The sequence below is a fragment of the Engraulis encrasicolus genome, chromosome 5, assembly GCF_034702125.1.
Source record: "Engraulis encrasicolus isolate BLACKSEA-1 chromosome 5, IST_EnEncr_1.0, whole genome shotgun sequence".
Classification (NCBI taxonomy): Eukaryota; Metazoa; Chordata; class Actinopteri; order Clupeiformes; family Engraulidae; genus Engraulis; species Engraulis encrasicolus.
Genome location: NC_085861.1, coordinates 44,593,091 through 44,609,462, shown reverse-complemented (window position 1 = coordinate 44,609,462; position 16,372 = coordinate 44,593,091). Strand labels below are relative to the sequence as shown.

Here is a 16,372-nt window from a genome sequence, read left to right as displayed (position 1 = left end):
ATTAATTTGATTCTTTTGATCGCCTAACAGCACTACTGACAACGCACATCTCAGCAGCAGAACTTTTTGTGCAAAGCATGTGTGTATAGTGTTTGAGTATGTGTGTATGTGGGATGAAGTGGCGGCCTGCTCTGTTGGACAAGACATGGGTTTATCGTTTGTAAACAATCCCTGGCTGCGCGACCCTGGCTGTGTACTGTTCAAGCCCTTATTGTTGGAAACTACTGTCGGTCTCCTCACAACAAGAATGTCTGTCAACGAAAAACGTATGTATAGCCAATGTAATGAACCAGCTGATCCTAATGACCACATTTTCAGCCAAGTTTATTAGATAATTGGTGAAAGCAAGTATGTGGTCGTTTTTTCTTTCTGAAGCCGAAATGTCTGCCACTGCTCATTGAGCAGAGTCCCGCATGAGTGTATCCAGGGCTTGACATTGGCACCTGCTTGGCTTTGGCTAGTAATAACTCAAGTCTAACTTGCCATGTTGGCAGGCAAAGTATACACTTGGGTATGACACGTCACAGTTTATTTGCCTCTTTAGATCAGTTGGTTATATTTAAGTTCTAGTCAGATCATACTCGGATTCTATTTATCTAAAATATCTTCACCATGTTCATAGCATTGATCTTCCTTTAGCACTTTATCTTCTGAGCTTAGATGTATAATGGTAAATAAATTAAACAGGCTGGCTGGCTAGTGACTCAGGGGAACCACTAGCCATGTAGGCCGGTAGGCAAAAAGGTTACCGGTAATGTCAAGCCCTGGTGTATACCTCGGCCTGTGTGGCCGTCTGCTCTATCCGACCAGCCGCATCTCGGCGAAGCCTCATGCACATGCATATTTATAGCGTGTGCGTGTGTTTATGGTCGAGTATACCTGATCTCGTGTGGCGATCTTCTCTGCCCGACCACAAATATCTCAAACCCCTTGTGTGAATATGCATTGGTGTGTTTGTGTGTGTACATGCTATATAGTGTGTACCTGGGTGTTATTCCAAGAGGATGGTTTAGTGACAAATCTGGCTAAATTAACCTACAGGAAGTGGTAAGCCTGCTAATAGCAATTGGTCAGGAAGTAGAGGCAAGCATAACAGCAGTGATGGAGAACATGGTGACAAGTGCATATTGTAGTGATTTGGATCCAGTATGTAGTGAAACATACATGGAGTTACTAGGGAAAATGCATCAGAGGTGAGCCACGGGCCTGACTAAAATGAGGATTTTCTCAAAAGCGGAAAGATTTCGAAGACAATCGAAGCTGTGGGCGTAATGGACTACCTGGTCATTCGTACTTTGCACTACTCCAGGCAACAAATAAAGGCATAACAAAATTTGGAGGCATATAACTTTCAGCAACCTTGGAGCAAAACATGTGTAATGTGTGTGTACCTGGGCTCGTGAGGCGGTCCGCTCTGTCCGACCAGGCGTATCTCGGCGGCGAAGCCACGTGCCCGTGCATACTCCAGCAGGCCCGACACTGCGTTGTTGTTGAGGTGGTTGATGAGGTCCCCCACACCTGCCTCGTGAGCCCGCTGCAGCTCGGCCGCGCTCAGGGGGGGCAGGGACGGGCACGCCGGCAGCGCAGGGGTGTTCATGGCACTGCCTCCACCGCTGGCATCCGGTAGGAAACTACTGGGCTGCGGCTGTATGAGAGAGAGAGAGAGAGAGAGAGAGAGAGAGAGAGAGAGAGAGAGAGAGAGAGAGAGAGAGAGAGAGAGAGAGAGAGAGAGAGAGAGAGAGAGAGAGAGAGATTATAGAGAAAGGTAGAGAGAGGCAGGTAAAAAGAGAGAGAGAGAATATAAAAAGTAGAGTACAGAGTGCAGAGGGAGAGGATTGAGTGAGAGAGAAGAGGGAAAGAGAGAGAGGGCGAGATGTCAGTGTTAAATGAGAGTAAGGGATGTTGTGAGGTTGAATGCAAGAGTTGGCAGTGGACCGGGGGAATGACAAAGTGAGACAACTGCCAACAATGAGCTTGCTTAGGTGGTATTTTCTCCATTACTTGCTTATGTACAAGTAATTAGTGGCAAAGAAACAATATATAAGCGATTTAGTGAGTTGCTGCTGGCTACCTTGTTCAGCTGCAGTCGCCCGTCTGCCAACATCTCCTTCACAGCCTCCTCTGCTGCCAGCTGCCTGGCGGCCTTCTTGCTGGGGGCAGACGCCTCCTTAAACATGCACTCACCCACCTTCACCCGGAACATGAAGCTACGGGGAGAAGAGGGGGGAGGAAGGGAGGGAGAGAGAGAGGGGAAGCGAAATGGGCAGAGAGAAGGGGAGGGAAAGAGGGGAAGCAAAAGAGGAAGAGAGAGGGGGAGGGAGAGAGGGGGAGGAAGAGAGAGAGGTTTAAAAAGTCATTTATTTTGCATATTTCAATAAGTTGATAAAAAATTCAAAACAGGGCATAAGTGAAAATTTGCTTGATAAGGAAAACCAAGCACAGGGCAACTGAGTTCATTCATGCCACACACCACACCCCTTTCAGAGAGAGAGAGGGGGGGTGAGTGTAAGTAAGTAGAGCTGTGATTGGTGAACTGGCATCAAAAACTTAAATCACACCACTTTGTGATGCAATTTAAACAATATGCGGAGGCTTCTATGATTACAGTAGTTTTTATACAGTAAATGCAATTTCAGGTTTGCAGAATTAGGAGTTCCTGCTAAAATCAGGAAAAATAACATCAAAGAGAGGAATAAGGAGAGAGCAGAGCAGCAGAGTGATAGTGTGAGTGTTCGCTAGGGACTCAATTAAAACACGATTTCAAAGCAAATGTACGGATTCAAAAGCATCAGAGCTTGAGGAAGACAACCGCAAGGTTAAAAGGGTTGCCCACGAGAGGCAGAAGTGGTTTACTATTTTGGTGGTATGGGCTGACACTGAGTAAAAGGATTAAGTGGGAATATAGGGCATACGTAAAATTAGGAAACCCATTATAGTAGTCCCATCCCATTTTGTCATCTTATGCTTCATTTCAACACACACAAGTCTGATGTCATTTAACCCCAGTTAAATGCAAAGCCTTGTGTCTCGTGTGGTACACAATGCAATATAGTCCAGCGGTTAATATTTGTTTTTCGTCAAGGTCATGTAGGAAAAACTATGCCGGCAGCATGTCCTTTAAATTCCTGTTAACACATATACAAAGAGACTCATGCATAGACACACTAAACAGCGTCTTCCCAAGAAAAAAATATATAATAAATAACCCAAGCCCACGGTGCAATCATAACATCTTAACATCAGGGAGAGGAACGAGAGCTGGCTGGTATACAAACTTACAAAAAAATAAAATAAGGTATGTAAAGAGAGATAGAGAACGACAGTGAGGAGGAAAAAAAGAAGGAGAGGAATGGACAGAGGGCTATTGTGCAAGGCAAGAGAGGACGACACAAATAGTTAGAGCCAAAAGCCCAGAGGAAGACCAGTACAGCAGAGTGGCCACAAGGGGACAGGGGAGAGAACGAGACACAGACAGGCAGAGAGAGAGAGAGAGAGAGAGAGAGAGAGCGAGAGAAAAAGAAAGAGAGACACAAAGACATAGAGGGAGCACAGACAAAGGCAAATGGCAGGAGATGGGAAGAACAATGAGAGAGATAGAGAGAGGGATTGGGAGACGTAAAATAAAAAAAGAAGAAGAGACAGAGAGTGAGGGATGGAGGGAAAGAGGGATTGGGAGACGCAAAAGATAAAAAGAAGAGACGGAGAGTGAGGGACAGAGGGCAAGAGGGGGGAGGGGTAGATAGATGGAGTGAAAGGGGGAGGGCTAGGGAGGGAGGGAGGGAGATGGAGAGCTGAGTAATGAGAGGACAGGAAGAGAGTGCTCTGCTTATGCTGCTTAATGGGAATCCTAAACAGGACAGACATGTTAGCGCTGCTCCACATTAAACGCTACCGGCCGCGTTAGCCTCAATTTAACTCACATTACTTCCACTTACTTTAACATCATCATTGTACTGTTTAAGACTCATGAAATCTTTCCCATACACATCATCATTGTACTGTTTAAGACTCATGAAATCTTTCCCATACACTGAGTTTATACAGTTAATTAATGTACCATTACATTAAAGCACCATTTTAGTCAATATGTATTACAGTGTAAGTTAAGTAATACTAACTATACATATGGGGAGAATGAAACTGAAACACGTGGTTTTAGGTTGGCTATAGCAGCCCAGTTGTGTATATTGACCATGTGGAGCTTCCGACGGACATTTCTGGTAGAAACAGAAGATTGAGGAGCGTATTTAATTCTGCTGTGATTTGGGCAGCTGTGTTTTCAAGTTTCTTTGGATACAGTCCATGTTTGCACCCGGACATCCCTTTCAGACAGCTTCCTCTTGCGTCCACAGTTTATTATGTTGGATGTGGTTCGTCCTTCTTGGTAATGTGCTTGATATCACAAAGACTTGCTGTCTTGGTCAAAAATGCACAAATAACACGTGCACCAACAATTTGTCCTCTTTTGAAATCTAATGTCACCTATAATGTTGTGAGTGTAACGGAGGCTAACTAGCACAGAGTTGGCGTGGAACGTTGGTAAACCTCCCTCCGATAGCCTCATACAGTCTCGTGCCGTTGGGCCGAGAGACTAGTTTCTTGGCCCAGCGGTATCGTACTGTGTCTCCCATTGCCGGACCGTTGTAGTTGACGAGATCGTACGTTCGATCCCTGAGGGGGGTGAACAGGTGCAAGATGAGCTCCGTTACAGTGGTGCCGTGACCGGGATGGAAGTGAGGTTTAAGGGGGAGAGTGTAACGGAGGCTAACTAGCACAGAGTTGGCGTGAAAGGTTGGTAAACCTCCCTCCGATAGCCTCATACAGTCTCGTGCCATTGGGCCGAGAGACTAGTCTCTTGGCCCAGCGGTATCGTACTGTGTCTCCCATTGCCGGACCGTTGTAGTTGACGAGATCGCACGTTCAATCCCCGAGGGGGGTGAACAGGTGCAAGATGAGCTCAGTCACATGTACATTGCATTATTGTGAGTAAAACTGCGCTCTTACCCTGCTAATTGAACCTTCACACTCTGCTCTTACTGGTGCAATGTGCAATTAATGGATATTGGCCTCCAGGCTGGTCCACTTTAGCCATGAAACTTCCCATACTAAAATGTTGGTGGTGTTTCAGTTTCATTGTCCAACCACTGTACAGCTCCAGGCCAAAAACTGATGAAACTCATGAAAAAGCTGATTTATTTCCATAATTCCACCAATAATGTTACACTTTCATGGATTATAGATTCATTGCCCACATTTTGAACTAGTCCAATTATTAGTTTATTCTTACATATCTTGGCCCTCCAGTGCAACAAAACCATGAATTGAAGCGTTCACAAAATTAGAATATTGTAATGAAATCACAATTTTCCTCAGAGAAAGAAAAGAAAAATGTTTGGGTCACATCAAATCAAATGAAATTAGTTTTTTTCCTAAATGACATGTCAATGTTCAATACTTGGTTAGGAATCTCTTTGGCTTAATGACTGCCATGATGTGGTGAACACTGAAGTCAATGGCAGGGGCATTGCATGGGAGTTATGGAAGCCCAGGTATCCTTGATGCTTTACTGCCCGCTATTTTTTATTTTTTGATCCAGTGACCCACAGTTCCCTCTTCACTATACCCTGTCGTTTTCCATAACAAGTGTTGGTGCTTTGGTGGTATGGACATTCGAACTCACCAGACATGACATCCCATTCATTTTCAATGGAGGTTTATTTCTGGTCAGTTAAAATATTATTCTAATATTATCCTGACAAATTTCTCATCATCATGTATCGTGGCATAGGACGGATATTCAGAAGAAGAGACTCCACGATACAGCTGCACTGTGAAAGGTGAATCTTGATACAGTGGGGGTTAGTGGGGGATCAGAGTACATGTCTTTCACCTCCTGAAGGTGGAGTGGGGAGAGTCATCACTTAACAGAGGTGTACAGAGAGACGCACAAATGCACAGGGAGGTGCACACACACACACACTCAACCAAATGAAAATAGTCACTCATGAGACATGGAGGATATATGGTTACGCAAGAACAGCATGGAGAGTGTGCTTATGCAAAGCAGACAAAATGGCTCCCGAGCTAATTGCTAAAGGCCCACTAAACTGAAAAGCGTGCTTGGTTTTAGTAACACGAGATATGCATCCGATAGCGGTATCAGTCTGGAAAGATGGTGAAAAAACCCTGCACGATTATTTTCCTGGGTTGTGAAGTTTATCAAGCTAAGCAGCACGCCCCTGTGGCATCCTACTGTGTGCATGCTGTCTGAACTCAGCCATGTGATGTGGTCCCTTCTAGCCAAAGCTGTTTCCTGTAGGCAGTTTTGTGTGTGTGTGTGTGTGTGTGTGTGTGTGTGTGTGTGTGTGTGTGTGTGTGTGTGTGTGTGTGTGTGTGTGTGTGTGTGTACTCCACATCATGTGACTGTGTCCTGTCAGTGTGGAAATTCCCTTTGCGAAGCACAACCCTTCAAGCATGTATGTATGTATGCATGCATGCATGTATGCGCGCGTGCGTATGTGTGTAAGAGAGAGTGCGTGTGTCTGCACGCGCGTGTGTGTATGTGCATGCATGTGTGTGCATGCATGTGTGTGTGTGTGTGCATGCATGTGTGTGTGTGTGTGTGTGTGTGTGTGTGTGTGTGTGTGTGTGTGTGTGTGTGTGTGTGTGTGTGTGTGTGTGTGTGGTGTGTGTTACCGTGGGTCGTGCGGTGGGCCTTCCTGGCGTGTGTTGATGAACTCGACTGCGTCTCCGCTGCGCTGGCTGTGCTCCATCAGCATGGAGACCGGGTTCTTCCCACCGGGCAGCGAGCGTGCCAACGCTGGGGGGCCCGACTCACCACTCTGGGGAACACAGACAAGACAAGACAGATGCGGGGAGGGAGAAAAAAAGAGAAAGAGAGAAGTTGCATTTAGGAAAAACTTTTTACATCATGACACCCAAGAAAATGTAAATTATCTGAAATCCTCTCTTCCATATCATCTCCAAAGACAAACAAAGAGAGAGTAAGAGGAAGTGAGCTGAAAAGAGGGAAATAAAAAGAGAAAGGGAGAGAGAGAGAGAGAGAGAGAGAGAGAGAGAGAGAGAGAGAGAGAGAGAGAGAGAGAGAGAGAGAGAGAGAGAGAGAGAGAGCATGGAAGTAAGATAACGTAAACTCCTCCATGCCCCTATTAACCTGTGCCATGGTGCTAGCTTGAGCAGGGCATAGATTATCCCATGTACCTAAGTAATTATAATTAGCATTTGATGTCCCAAGACTGCTACTGTGAAAGGTTTTTTTCCCCCCTTAAACTCGCTTTGGATGGAACATACCAATGAGAACCAATGAGAAGGGTCAGTGACAGAAGTTTTCCCGGAGATACTGTGGCTAGTTGGTGATTGTGAAGAATGATTGGGTTTCTCATGTTGTATAATTTTTTTGCCCCAAATTATTACTACATTCTAGTCTAGCCAAAAAAGAACGCATTATTACGCATAATTAGATTTCTTTGCACCTCTGGATTATTATACAATGAGTCAGCAAGCTGTATTTATGAGGCTAAATCCATATACATTAGCAGAATGCTAGTCAGTGCGGGTGGAAATCTTCTGCCCTGGAGAGAAAACTTAACACCCAAATAACTTGACAATACCTCTCCTTATATAACTTAATTATTAGCAACCATAGTTTTAAACAGGACATTTGTATTTTATGAGGTTGATGACTGGAAATGGGAGTGAAAAATATTTCAGTATTTAGCCGCATTGACTCCCATTCCAATTTCGTAGTCATCACTTGCCCGCAATCACCATCTATGGAACTGCACGTTCTTGATGCTACAACGAATGAGATGCTACACTAGCTTGTTACCGACTTGCTAGTGATGGAGCGTTCTCATGGAAAACTGTCCAGACATCTTTTAATCCACTGAGCCCAGATGAAATGTAATGCCAGATCTCTAAAAATAGCAAAATTCAATACACATATACTGTAATTAAGAGTCTTTAAATGATCCGCGGAGACCGTGGTCATGGCTGTCTATATTTTTGCCAACCATTTAAGTGGTGTCGGGCAGAGTGGTGTCCCTTTTCCAACAGTGTCACCTGGGCAGGGACCATGTCACCAGTTTATCAATGCAGCCATAGCTGTCTATACTAAATTACATTATATAAAACTAAATAAGCTGTCCTGCCCAGTGTCACATGCCCACTCACCTTGAACATGTTGTTGTTGGCGAGGCCCATGACGCTAAATCATGAATGCAGTCATAACTGTCTATATTATATTATATCAAACTACTTAGTGATACTGTACAATTTTTGTTAAACTCATTTTAAACCTGTCCTTGAGTTAAATTATTGACTTTTACCTTTCTCCTGTACTTTCAACCGTTCTTAGTATGGCAGTGCGAATTTTATCTCCAAACTAGCAGTTAACATTGAGTCCTATGAGACCAGCTGGCCGCCAAATGGTTTCTGGACTCTTGCTAGCTTGAAGGTAAAATTTTCACTGCCATACTGAGACAATGGCAAGACGTACAGGAGAAAGGTAAAGTCCAATCATTTAACTCAAGGGGAGATGTAATATGAGCGTCTTTACAAAAACGGTACAGTATCACTTTAAGCAGTCCTGACCAGTGTCACCTGCCCACTCACTGTGAACTCCTCCATGCTGTCGTTGGCTGGGGCCATGCTCATGTCGCTGGGCTCTTCCTCGTTCTCCAGCTCCTCCTCCCCCTCAGCTCCGCCCAGCTCGCGCTGCAGCACCTTCAGTGTGGCTGCTGCCGCATAGTTTTTGGCCACCTTCTTGTTGGACGCCTCAGCACTGGGGAAGCGCCGGCCATCCAGCGTCACCTGCATGCGGAACCTTCCACACCCACAAAGGTCATAGGTCAGCTTGTAGGAACTCATGTCATGTGGGTGACTACAGGGGCTGTTCACTCACGGAACTTCCTATTAGCCACAATTGGCTAACCCTAACCACGGGACAGTGCAAAATGAATGGGTGTCAATGGAGTTTTTTACCATTATAATTTTTGCGATTTTTTATAATTTTTTGTCCTGAAATATGAATATTAAGTTCGAAGCTAGAAATAATAAGACCCAATTTGAGTAGCGTTTCGATTATTTTGCGCCACTAGATTATTATATACTGGGTCACAAAGCTCAATTTTTATGGGGCCAAACCCATAAACATTAGCACGATGCTAGCGAGTACAGGTTGAAATCTTCTAACCAGCTGTAAAACTACACACCTGAACGATTTGTCAATACAGCCTATTGTTAAACAACAGTCATAGTGCTTACCAGGAATGTTTTGTTGATAATATTTGTGACTGGAAATGGCAGTAGCAATGTATTTAGCATGGGTTCCCCTTTCCATTCCATACATTTTCCCACATGAAGGACTGGCCTACGCTCGTTACTGCAGAATGCATGCAAAGCTAACTGGCTACAATGGGAACCAATGAGACTGAGCCTTCTCCCCTGTGTTCTAATTTCTCTGGTGACTAATAGTTTTTTTAGCTACACACATCAGGTGGTACAATCACAGCAACTCTTCTATGAATTACATAAACTAATTAATAACTGGTAATTAGTGTACAAGCAATGAATATGCCATTTAGGTAATAGTGCCAGTAACTATTGTACCATACTCACGTATGTTACTAAAAAACGCCAATGACCCATGTGCAGGTCATACACATACACAGATTGTTTCAGCACAAACAGCTCCCTGCCGACACATCAGACACTGTTCCATAAATAATTTCTCTCTCTCTCTCTAAAACAAACAGAAATGTGATTTATTCTTGTCAGTTCAATGAAGTTACTGTTGAGAAATTTTAGCACTGCAGAAGGTTTATTTTTAGCGCTCTCTCTCTCTCTCTCCCTCTCTCTCTCTCTCTCTCTCTCTCTCTCTCTCTCTCTCTCTCTCTCTCTCTCTCTCTCTCTCTCTCTCTCTCTCTCTCTCTCTCTCTCTCTCTCTCTCTCTCTCTCTCTCTCTCTCTCTCTCTCTCTCTCTCTCTCCTCTCTCTCTCTCTCTCTCTCTCTCTCTCTCTCTCTCTCTCTCTCTCTCTCTCTCTCTCTCTCTCTCTCTCTCTCTCTCTCTCTCTCTCTCTCTCTCTCTCCCTCTCTCTCTCTCTCTCTATGATTGACGCATACGGTACCTGGGGTCATGGGAGGGCCCCGACTGGTCGAGCAGCAGGAACTCGCAGGTGTGGCCCAGGTACTGTGCCAGCTCCATCAGCCCACTGACGGGGTTCTTGCTGCGCACCTCCTGCAGCTTCTGCCGCCGGCTGGCCTCCAGCGTGCTGGGGTGAGGTGGGGCCGCCGCCAGCGACACTGCCACCGTGCCCCCGTCGGGCTGCAAGGCGCCACCGCTGTTGGCACCGTTGCCGCTGCCCGGGCCCCCTGCCCTCCGGCACTGCTGAAGCTGCTGCTGCTCGTTCTGGCCAATCACATTGAGGAACTCGGGGATCTCGTCCGTGGCCCACTCGGACGAGTCGGGACCGCTGCCACCACCATCGTTGCCGTTGTTGCCACCGACGGCGGCAGCTCCATCGCGTTCACCCTTGATGTGTGGAGGGGCCCCGTTGCCCAGGGTGCTGCGTACGTCGTTGATCATCAGCATCATGTGCTCCAAGCCGTCCTCCATCTTCACCTGCACGTCCTCCATCTTCGTCTCGGCCTTCACCGCCGCCGACCCGGCCTCCGCCGCCGCCTCCGCCACCTTGCGCTGCCGCTGCATGCGCTCGCGGCTGTGCTCGGTGAGCTCCCACTTGGGCTGGGAGCCGTCTGTGTTGCGGCTGATCTGGCCCTGTTTCTCCAGGCTGTACAAGAGCGGGTTGATCTGCTTGGCGTTGCTCAGGCCCATGTTCTTGGCGATGTGCAGGGCGCTGCAGGCCTCGCCCGTCTCGTGCAGGTAGAGCAGCACGCGCTCGCGCTTGTCCCGCGTCTCCGCCATGATGATGCCTGGCACAGTGGCGGGCACAGTGCGAGTCGTGGGAAGGTTGCTGGCCGAAAGACTGGATTCTTCGACTGCTGCTGCTGCTGCTAGTGTTAGGAGGTTGTCGCCGCTTGCCTGGTTGAAAAAACCTAAGGAGGGTTCTTCTTTCACCTCACTGAGACCCACAGGAAGACTGAGGCACTCTTCTTCGTCGTCCTCTTCGTCGTCGTCCTCGTCGTCGTCCTCCTCCCCCTCCTCCTCCTCTTCTTCTTCCTCCTCCTCCTCTACTTCTACGTCCGCTTGAGCACTGTGAGGAATCTCCTGCTTAACGGTCACAAGGCGTTGCTGGTTGCCGTCGGTCTCCTGTGCGTCCTGGCGGCTGGGGGAGTTGGGCTCCTGCTTCACAGTCACAGTAAGTGTCTCGCTGCTGGTGCTTGGTGCTACAGACACCGCCTGCCCGGCTGCTGTCGTCTCCGCACCCGTCTGCTCCCGGCGCAGTGACCACTCGGGTGGCGAGTCGCCTTGCTTGCTGGCCTGTCCCGCGCGCTTTAGAGAGTACAACACCTGGTTTACCACCTTTTTAGGAAGGCGCAGCCTTTTGGCCAGGGGCCTGGTCTGGACGGTCTCGTTGGGGCCTAGGGACGCGAGCACCTGGTAGACGCGTTGCCTGATGTCTGAGCTCAGCTCGGTGGAATGAGGTGCAGCGGTATTGCTGTGCGGCCTGTCTGTGCCTCTGGTTGTATAGGTGCCGCTGCTACTGGATGAGGCCTGGTTGGGGTTGGGTGCACGGCCGCTGGGGCCGTTGTAATAGTCTAGCGTCAGGCCCTCCAAGCCCTCTGATATGACAGTGACGTTGTTGTCCCAGTACGGTCTTGGGGTCGGGTGCCGCGTTTGGGAATGAGAGTGTGGCTGCTGCTGCCCGCTCCAGTGGGCTGGCTCTCGCTTGGGGAAGCGGGGGGGATGGTAGCTGCCGGTGAGTCCCGGACTCCTCCTACCTCCTCTGCCGCTGGTGTGGCAGCCTGCTGCTGCTGGTGGTGGTTGTCTGTAGTAGCCGCGCGATTGGTCAAACCCGCTCCTCTCTGTGGGTCGCTGCTGATTGGGTGAGCGGGGAGGGCCGCGGAACTGAGGGGCGTGGAGCGCCTGACCCTGCAAGAAGCGCTCCTGTTGGTCTCGGAAGTCCCCGAGGGCGGCTACACCATTGGCCAAGGTGGGGGGAGAAGCGCCTCCGTTAAAGGGTGAGCCACCGGGGGGGTGTTGGGGAGGGCGCCTGTCGTAGAACGAGCCGGGGCTCCGGTGGCGGGAGGCAAAGGGCGGTGGTGGTGGTGGTGGGCCGTAGCCGTGGCCTGGGCCGTTCTCGTACCGGGGCTTGCCCAAGTGGTTCCAAGGCTGGGAGAATCGCGGGTGATCTGTCGGGGGCCCTCCTCTGCCTCTGCTCATAGCTCAGAGGGCAGGGGCAGGGGGGCACTGGGTGGGGTGTGGGGGTTGGGTTTTGCGGCGCGAGCACTGGCTGTGCCGCACAGGGCCAAACGCAAGACACGGCAATTGATGAGATGAAAAATCACGCTACGGTGGAGTTCACCTGGGAGAGGAGCAAATAAAGGCAGAAACACAAGTGAGTCAGACAGACAAAAGTCAAAACAATGAAAGAAATAGAGAGGACGGCCAAACGAGAATATAAAACCCTTAGCAGCCTAATAACCTGTAAGTGCTCTTTAGTAATCGTGGTCCCTCCACTAACGCGTTAACTCACGTTACGGTCACAACCGCATTTTTATGAGCCTTGCACATGAGCTGTAACTTTATAACCTGGTGAAAGGGAGCGATTAATTATTCATGTTTTGCTGTGGCAATCCCATTTTATTTCTGGCCTAACCGAGAGTTAGTGGATGATTTCCTGGAGAGGGAGGAAAGGGAGACAGCCAGCTAGTCAGGTCCGGGTGGAAAAAGAGACCGGCATTTATGTCAAGGACAAAATGGGCACATGTGAAAAAAAAGGGACGTTGGTTCACGAGAGCTGGTTGCCCCCCCAAGAGACTGGTGCACTTCAGCATAGCATCTAACACCAACATGGACAAACTGTTCCAAAATCATCACTTAAATAAAAAACAGTGTTTCCTAATCAAATGTTGAATATAGTTTTATATGCTGAAGGAATTATTACAACATAGTTGTCGGTCACATTTTCAACCTATGTAATTCATGAATGACTAACCATGGGCTGTCACTGTCAATGAGATTCAACGTCAGCTTTATTACCTAAATGCAAAAGGAGTGGACTCTGGCTGACAGCTCTACACGCATCTAACAGTTCATTTGTTCAATTGTATTGTAACCGTTTCGTATGTCTAAGATAAAATGTTGGGTGTGTGTGGAGCTGTATGCTTCTGCATACCGGTAGGGTACTGGCAATAAAGCCGACGTTGAATCTCATTTACGGTGACTGTCCATGGTCAGCAATTCTTCATGATTCTAGACTCTGAGAACCTTCACTCACACGATAAATAGTGCTGCTACCCTGACAGACATATTGTCAAATTTTCTACTGTCCATTTTAAACTTTACCATTTTAAACACACCTCAGCTGACAGGTGTGTCGGAGATGGCACCATGGAGAAACTCCCGCACACTGACCATTTCGCAGTTCTTTCTTTTCTTCCTTCATGAAGGTCTAGTACCAAAACGACGTTTATTAAATAAAGAACAGCAAAATGGTCAGTGTAGTTTCTTTAAGTTGCTACTGTTCATTTTAACATGTCAAACAGCATAACACAAACAATACCACAGTGTGACCAAACATAAAATAATTGCAAAAAATTGAGAACGCCGACGACGGCAAAGGCCACACGGGGACTCCCATTGAGCAGTGTGGCATTGAATCAACATGAGAAACTTGGTGCAAAGAAAGACCATAATTCAACAGAGGCAGTGTGCTAGTACTTTTGTATAGAAGCCTGGAAAGCCTTCTAGGTCTAAATCAGCGCGTGTATCAAAAGGCCCCACGTGCACTCGATTGCATTATGATGGAACGCCTGCATTACAACCTGCCTGCATAGCATACCTACCTTAACTGCTGTACTGGCAAAATAAGCTTCCAAATGTGAGACATGCGAGTTAACAAAGAACATGTTCAGACGTAGCACCCACAAGAAAGCCAACATCATAGAAAACGATATCCGACACAACAACAAATGTGTGTACAACCGCTGTCACTGTTCGATGCTAAAGCCTAGCTAGGGAACACTCCGCCAACTGAGACTGCGAGAACTGAGGTCGACCAACTTTTGTGTTGCTCCTAGTGATGTCTAGAAAAAAAACGCCTTCGCACGCCAAACTTCACAACAACTCTTTTGCGAGGAATGCCTGGTGGTACTCCAAGGAAAGCAATTTAAAGGCTGACATGCAATCTGGAAACCCGTTGCTGATGAAAAATGGCGCAACCCAATGTTCTTTTAAGTTTCGTTTTCCATTCTTCCCATGTCCAAATAAAAAGTGTTGCTACATGGCCATCGGTAGATGGCGTAAAGGTGATGAAAGTTCTCTTACCGTGATGAAGTTCGATTATTAACTAATGGGCAGTAGTTCTAAGGCCTAGGCCTAGTGAGGAAAGTGGTACGTCTATTCTAGTTGCGCCATTCAGAATTAGTGAAAGCCAGTGGACATACATTTTACTTATTTATTCATCAGTGTGGATATATGTCAATTCCTGATGGAGTATTTGAGATAAGGCGAGAATGGCAACTGTCCCTGCTGCAAAGGCATAGTGGTAATTCATGAAAAATAAATGCGAAAGGGGCACAGGTCGAGATTCCCTTTCCCTCTGTCGGGAGATGCATGAAACACAAGACGAAACCAATGATTCATGCGACAGTCCCTCATATAGCATATCCTTCTGTTAACTCACCCTCCAAGCCAATACGAACATCCGCACCCCCCGCAATGATCTTGTAAACACGGAGGGTCAGAACGGATGCAGAGACATGGATGTCTACATCAGCAAAAACATGCGCTCTTGAAGTGGGGACGGGACAGCCGTAGCGTGCAAAGACATTTTCATCATTGGACTTCACCTGTCACCTCATGTCCTAATTCCCCGTCGCCATCCTGACCGTAATTACGGCATTCACATTTTAAAGTCACATTCCAATATTGAGTTTTACTGCGACACTTTATCCAGCCCGATGGCCACAGCGCGGCAAGGCAAGCATTAAGTTGCTCTCCATGGGTCAATGCACTGTCCATCTACAGTAACGATAGTCATCCGACACACCGCTATTGAGTTCACAAAAGATGCAAGGGCGACGAACGCTCACACTGCCACAGACACGGAGCTCCGAGCAATCCCAACCATCTGGTCTTTCTACCTCAAAAACAATCTAAATGATTGCAGCACTTACCAACACACCAGTAACAATACCCTCTACAGTACAAGCTGAAAAACGATAACGAATCCGCAAACACTGCTACCCATGTGTTATGGCCATCCCGTTAGCCTGCAGATTGCTACACTGCCGGGGATACTAGGTCTTCATGTTTTAACAAACGTAGTGGGTTGATTTTCACATACGCGCATAGCGGAGGTTCAAGACCGATATGAAGCTGACCTTTCGACGACAGAACAACCATAATATCGTCAATCTTGGCAATTACGTGTTACTCACTGTTGAGACTGGATAGCTTGCAGGCAGAGCAGCTAGATACAATAGCACCACTGCAATAGGCTATATCTTACTGCGTGATTTATACTAGGCCTGCAAATTAGCTACACGAGATTGCGTTGAAATACATTTTGCAGCATGTATGAAAATAGTACTGGAGTCACAAAAAACACTTACCAGCGTATGCAGTATAGCGACTTCGACAGAAAACACAAGCCGGAGATTTCGCTAATGCTATGCCATAGCAAAGTCGTCTTTCTTGGCCATTGATCTGTGACGTAATCCAGAAGCGACTGTGGACGCTTTGTTATAACGCTGCACAGCATGCTATCATAGAGGTTCCTCTGTGTTATTACTCTGTGACTACATCAGGCCTACTATGTTCTCTCTCACTCATATATGTTTTTCTATTTTATTTTTAGTTGATGCACTGGCATTGATTTATTCGTTCTAACCATGCATTTAATTTGAATAATACAGGAGTAGGCTAGTTTTATGGACAGCCTGCGTAAGCAAGACTATTGAAGCCATGGCACATGGAAAAAGATCAAGACCTCAGCTCTTGCATTTTTGCATTTGCGGCTACCAAGAGCAACATAAGTGCATTGCAAGTAAATCAAAATGAGGTGGGTATGCCTACAACTATGCAAATAAAAATAGCTTTACTCTTTTTAGTTCTCAATCAGCTCCAATGTCATGAAAATTTAATTTTTTTTAGTACAAGTTTAAGAAGGCAATAGATACTTGAAACCAGTTGGAATTTGCAGTTTTGTTGATGATATAAATTAAA

At 46.9% G+C, this 16,372-nt stretch overlaps 1 protein-coding gene across 2 annotated transcripts in view; it reads right to left on the bottom strand.

Moving 5' to 3' along the window:
- The window catches only part of adar (adenosine deaminase RNA specific), a 39,700-nt gene extending 23,853 nt beyond the window's left edge, over window positions 1–15,847 (bottom strand). Inside the window, exons 1-6 of one of the 2 annotated variants that reach the window (XM_063199539.1) lie at window positions 15,760–15,847; window positions 10,149–12,506; window positions 8,635–8,845; window positions 6,697–6,842; window positions 2,072–2,207; window positions 1,392–1,645 (exon numbers count right to left, since the gene is read on the bottom strand). In XM_063199539.1, the coding sequence (XP_063055609.1) occupies window positions 1,392–1,645; window positions 2,072–2,207; window positions 6,697–6,842; window positions 8,635–8,845; window positions 10,149–12,364 (2,963 nt within the window). In that variant the 5' untranslated portion in view covers window positions 12,365–12,506; window positions 15,760–15,847. Of the gene's footprint in view, window positions 1–1,391; window positions 1,646–2,071; window positions 2,208–6,696; window positions 6,843–8,634; window positions 8,846–10,148; window positions 12,507–13,989; window positions 14,370–15,759 lie in introns of those variants that run through there. The other variant, XM_063199538.1, reaches the window with a different exon arrangement.
- Window positions 15,848–16,372: the final 525 nt, after the last annotated feature.